Source organism: Podarcis raffonei, chromosome 12 (assembly GCF_027172205.1).
Source record: "Podarcis raffonei isolate rPodRaf1 chromosome 12, rPodRaf1.pri, whole genome shotgun sequence".
NCBI classification, from domain to species: Eukaryota; Metazoa; Chordata; class Lepidosauria; order Squamata; family Lacertidae; genus Podarcis; species Podarcis raffonei.
The window spans coordinates 24,388,080-24,394,079 of NC_070613.1; the positions used below are offsets into that span (position 1 = coordinate 24,388,080).

At 43.7% G+C, this 6,000-nt stretch overlaps 1 protein-coding gene across 1 annotated transcript in view; it reads right to left on the reverse strand.

The window, feature by feature from the left end:
* Window positions 1-3,595, reverse strand: part of LOC128398410 (macrophage mannose receptor 1-like) — a 54,225-nt gene extending 50,630 nt beyond the window's left edge. Inside the window, exon 1 of the mRNA XM_053359443.1 lies at window positions 3,320-3,595. Within this exon, the coding sequence (XP_053215418.1) occupies window positions 3,320-3,380 (61 nt within the window). The 5' untranslated portion in view covers window positions 3,381-3,595. The remainder of the gene's footprint in view (window positions 1-3,319) is intronic.
* Window positions 3,596-6,000: the final 2,405 nt, after the last annotated feature.

Below are 6,000 nucleotides of genomic sequence, written 5' to 3' on the forward strand. Positions count from 1 at the left end.
GATGTGAGGAAAAATAAGAAGCAAATTGAATGGGGAATTCAATTCAGTTCACATTTAAAGGTGAATCTACCTAATTCTCACTTTTTGAAATAATCTTTGTAAATCGCTTTTTATTATTTTGTAAAAATGATTATGATGATAATTTATTATTTGTATGCCGCCAATCTGACTGGGTTGCCACTCTGGGCAGCTCCCAACAAAAAATAGTAAAAGCACAATACAACATCAAACACTAAACACCAAATGCTGAACAAGGCTGCCTTCAGATGCTTGCTTTTTTAGAATCACGTAGCTGTTTATCTCCTCAACATCTAATGGGGGACTGTTCCACAGGGTGGGCGCCATTACCGAGAAGGCCCTCTGCCTGGTTTCCTGTAGCTTCACTTCTCACAGTGAGGGAACCACCAGAAGGCCCTCAGAGCTAGACCTCAGTGTCCGAGTTGGACGATGGGGGTGGAGATGCTCTTTCAGATATATTTTACAGTCAAATGGAGTATAAATTTTATGAAATAAATAATATGTGAATTGAAACACAGCCATGCTTTGAAATTCACAGATCTCTCTGAATGTTGCAATGCAGTTCTTTGGCCATCTAATGTTTACGGAAATGTATGTAAACTGCATAAAATGCAAGTATTAGTGAAGGCAACATTAAAAATGTGTTATATTGGGGAAAATATAAATGTTAGGGAAATATGCTTTGCTAAAATATTTACATTAGACAAAACTGCACAGATAAGTTATTAGAGGAAATAAGCACTAAAATGTTGAACTTTCATGAAGACTTCTTGTAAAAAAGAATCACAAGCTGGAAAACAGAAATAATGAGAAACCCAGAGAAAGGAAACAACTCTGGACAGGAATGAGCATATAAAGCAGGGATGGGGAACCGGCAGGCCTACCAATGTTGCTGAACTACAGCTCCCATAATTCCTGTTCCTTAGCCATGCTGGCTGGGGGTGATGGGCGCTGGAGTCCAACAACATCTGGAGAGCCCATTCTAAAGGATACAAAACAGCAAACTACCAATCCCAACACAGTATCTTGTTGCAGAAGTAGCTACTAAAATAAAGCAGCAGGACTGAGCCATAGTTTGAAAACCCTACAAATTTAAGGCAAGTAGGGTAGTATAGCAGCCAGAATAGAGTCACAAGCTCAGGCCCCATCCCTGATATGGCACCCCTGTTGAGCATGGGGCTTCCTGTGTTGAGCATGGAGCTCCAAGGAAGGGATCCTTCTTGCAAGGATCTGCTCATGCCTAGGGGCTCCATACAAGTAAAACACCTGGTTGGCCAGGTGTCCTGCTTGCATAGAGTGGCTGCCCATGCAATTTTTCTCATCCTTTGGGTTCTATCTGGAGCAGCTGGAGAAGGAGGAGGAGGAGGAGGAGGAGAGTTTGGATTTGATATCCTGCTTTATCACTACCCTAAGGAGTCTCAAAGCGGCTAACATTCTCCTTCCCTTCCTCCCCCACAACAAACACTCTGGGGCTGAGAGAATTCAGAGAAGTGTGACTAGCCTAAGGTCACCCAGCAGCTGCATGTGGAGGAGCGGGGACACGAACCCAGTTCACCAGATTACAAGTCTACCGCTCTTAACCACTACACCATACTGGCTGGAGGGTGAAGAAAGAGCTCATACCTTCCAACATTTCTTCGATGAAAATAGGGACATCCCATTCCATAATGATAATTTTACTATTTAAACCCCACACATCTTACTGGGTTGCCCCAGCCACTCTGGGCAGCTTCCAACATACATAAAAACATTAAAAAAATTAAACATTTTAAAAACTTCCCTATACAGCAGTGATGGCCAAACTTGGCCCTCCAGCTGTTTTTGGACTACAACTCCCACCATCCCTAGCTAACAGGACCAGTGGTCTGGGTTGATGGGAATTATAGTCCCAAAACGGCTGGAGGGCCAAGTTTGGCCGTCACTGCTATACAGGATTGCCTTCAGACGGCTCAGGGGTCGGATAACTCCATACCTTCCAACATTTTTCTAATGAAAATAGGGACATCCTAAGGAAAAGTGGGACATTCAATCAAATCAGAAACTGGGGTGGCTTCACTAAATCAAGGATGTCCCTGGAAAATAGGGACACTTGGAGGGTCTGAGAGCTGTGAGTGGAGGGTGTCCTTTTCCCCTCATTTGAACCCCCTGGGAAACTCAACAAACCTGCTGTACCTGGAACTGGGTGTGGAGACTACAGCTGAATGGACAGCCTGAGGAAGTACCATCCACTTTGGGCCTGCCCATAAAAAGCAAGCCTAGGGTGAAAGGCTAGGGTGATGCTTGCTCTTTCCAGGAACCCTACTCTTCGTAAGGCTTTTGTGGATGAGCTGAGAGTTTGTTTGGATCCTGGGTGAGAACCCGGAGGGTGTGCCAGAAGGAAAATGAACTGATACTGATTTTTATATATTAGTAACATGCTATTAATGTAACATTTTAATATGTATCTGTGTATTTTTGTAGTTGTTTTTTTTAAAAAAAGTTGTCTGTTGCTTCAGTTTTCTGTACACTGCTCATAGATATTTTTAATATATTAAGCTGTACAGAAATTAAATAATCAATCAATGCAGAGATTCTCTTTTCAGGAATTCATGATCAACGCAAAAATTTAGTGTAAGGGTCAGAAGTATAGCCCACAGCTCCTGCTGCACATTAGTGTGCTGCATGCAACTAAATGTGTGAATAGGCCAGGGCATCTGATGTACTAAGCAGCTAATCACATGAAAAATGAACTATTCTTGCCTTGAAAGCTAACCCGCCCCCCCCCCCCCCGCAAAGAGACAGACTTGTACGTAAAACCAGTACATTGCCAGGTGCCCAAAATTACATCCTCAGTCCTAATTTATTTATTGCATTTTTATGTGTATTGATTTACAACAATTAGGTAAAACCATGAGCTAATTTTATTTTCAACTTTGCATCTGAATATTATGCAACATGGAGAAGCATTCAATATATTCTGCACTCACAGCAACAACAACTGACTATTTCAACCTTGCAATTGTTAATTCAGGTATGAAACTTGCCCATCAAAACTGACAGCTGCAGTTAGTCTCAATAAACCTAATTTGGAAAGTCAAAACACCAAGCAGCAGGAAAAACCCAGTTGGGCTGTTTGCACATGCCGAACCAGATTACAATTCTCTCGTAACACTCAGCATGCAGTTCCAGTCACTATACTAAATATATACAGTATTTGTATACTTGTTTTAATGATCCAAAATAGAAATCAGATTTGCAAGCCCCATTCTTGCCCCATTTTTGGCAAAGCCCCATTCTTGGCAAAGAACTGATTGGAACTTACCTACTAGCGAAAAAACGCAATGTTGTAAGGAAAGGAAAACCAGAAGCAAAGAAACAGGCATTTTACGCAAGTTTACTACTGTCTTCCCTTCCGCCAGAATGCGCCATACAAGGTTTCCCTTTTGTAGCAGATCTTGTTGAAGCCAGCAAGGAGGAAAGCCGTGTTCATTTCTGAGAACTTATAGTTGAGGGAGTGCATTCTGGTTGCCTAATGATAAGGAAATGCCCTGCCACACAGGGCATTGTGAAATAACAGGAATTCACCGTTCAGACTTTGCTTCCCTAAGCTAATTTCACCGCTGAAGGAAAAAGGAAGGAAGAGCTTCCACAGAATGGCAGGTGATAAAGTGATGAATGCTCAGCATTTTATTTTTTTTCTGGGAATGCCTCAGTTGTGTGTGGGAAACAGATTGGCTCATCAAATGTCTCCAAGAATTTTGTGTGTGTGTGTGTCTTATGATAGCTTTTCTACTTGTTGTGATTGTTTTGCCTGTACTTGTTAATTTTTATTTCTTATTTCTATCTTGCGTTTCAACATGTGAAGCCAAACTTCAACTTGTAAAATCAATGTAATTTAAAACAAAAATGTATTTAAATAGAAATGCCTCAAAATGGACTTTATTATGTTGACTCATTCCTAGATGCAGCCCTTCATGTAGCATTATAAAACAGCTTAAAGCAATATTGAACATCCCACAGTTGTTCCTGTCTTCAAGGGGGAAGATTGGAATAATTAGTCTTAAAAAAGAAATAACAGCAACTCAGCAAAACACCAGAGCTATCAAGAACAGCAAATGAATACAAATCAAGACAAGTGCCACCCCATATCATCAGGCAGAGAGAGGTAGTTGCCTCAGGTGGTAAAGACTATGGGGCAGAAACTAGGCAGAGCTATGTGTGCCACACAGCCTGTCCTTTGCCCCCAAAGCCAGCCTGCGCTCCTCGGGTGCATTTTACTTCCTGGATTTATAACAGAAACCTGTTGCAGTCAGCAAACAGCCAAAGTATGCCTATGCTCTATTTTCAAAGTGCAGGTTTAAACCTTTAAAGTACTTATGTAACCTTGGCCCAGCTCATCTTAAGAGAGTAAGCTTCTGGTCCAAGGGCCACTCACTCCAGGATTTCAGCTGGCCCTCTGTGTCTCCACCCATCAGCTCTTCAATGGAAAGCAGATGAGAGGGAAGTTGGCTTTGATGTTGCACAAAGAATGCCATTTCAGCTCTTTCCTCTGCAAGAATATTTGCTCCAAGTGGAGGGAGAAACGCCTTAATATATTCATTGCTGTGCCAGGCCCGGGGGTAACCTGAGCAACGCAAGGAGTTAGTCCGACAGGGCCAAGGCAGGACACGAGGCAGGAAACCAGGCAAGGTTAGGCACAGGGTCTCAGGCAAGTTCTGGCAAACAGCAATGTTGCTCCTGCTACCTGGGGTGGGGTCCAACAGCCTTTTATCTTTGTCAGGGTAACGGCTGGTCCTGATCCCCCGGTGACTCACCTCCCTGTCTTGCCCAAAGGTGAGCACTCCTCCTGCGAGTACTCAGGTCTCTCCTTCTCTCAGACCTTAGTTGCTGCAGCTCGGGAGTTGTCGGTGGGTTACCAAACCCAGAGGCCGCCTCAGCCTCTCCTGACCCAACTGGTAGTGGAGCAGCTGTAAGTGATTGCCCAGCTGGAGGCAACGAGGTAATCCCTGCATCTGGAGCCAGGGCAGGCTCAGGCCCCTGACTCGGCCCAGCTTGTGCTTGTTGCAGGGGAACCTGTGCAGACTGGGGCTCTTCAGAATCAGGCCCCAGACTAGGTTCAGCTGCCGCCTGAGGCAAAGGATCCGGTGCGGACTAAGACTCCTCTGGTTCCGAGCCCGAGCCCGAGTCGCAGGCCATCACAGTTGCAAACATGCAAGAAGGCATCCAGGCATTTTGCAGTTGCATGTGTTTTGGGTGCATCTGGATTTTGAAGTTTACAGCTTTGAATAGTTGCAAGGCAGAGCTATTACAAGATCAAAAATTATGTGCACTGTTCTGTTCACCCCTGCCTTAAGACAATGTCTCCTCCTGTATGAAAACCCTCCTCCCTGCCACACACAAGAGTCACCTGAGCAGATCTCATTTTTGAATTCCAAAATGCATCTCCTTCTACAGAGATGCCACCCACTTTAATTTCAGATAGTTTTTGGGGAGTATGTGTGTGTTTATGATTTCTGCTCTAGTAGGCCTTTGAGAAGTGGCACCTTGTTGATAAATGGCCCGGTGCACCATATCCTGGGGGTTTGGAAAGAGTTCTTGCTGTGTGGGGAAGCCTTGCAACAGGCTTCTCCTAACAACCGGAGCCAGAACTTCAATAGCTGTACGGATGTACCTTGGAAGTAGATTGGAATCCATTCCAGAAGTCCTTTGACTTCCAAAATGTTCGGGAACCAAGGCGCGGCTTCCAGTTTGGCAACTGAAGGAAGGCTAATTTAAACTCTGGCTTAAGGCAACGTCCATACACCTTAGCTGAGTGCACAGATTTATTAAATTCATTTGCTTCTCCTTTTAAAATAAAAGCTTTTAAATAAGAAACTGTATCACCTGTAACATTACTAATAAATGTAATTATGTCTGGGTTGGTATTTTGGGAATCTAGCAATCCCTGAGTCTCAGGAAGTTTTCAAAGCAGATTTATTGGGTTCACAGGAATCAGAGTTATGG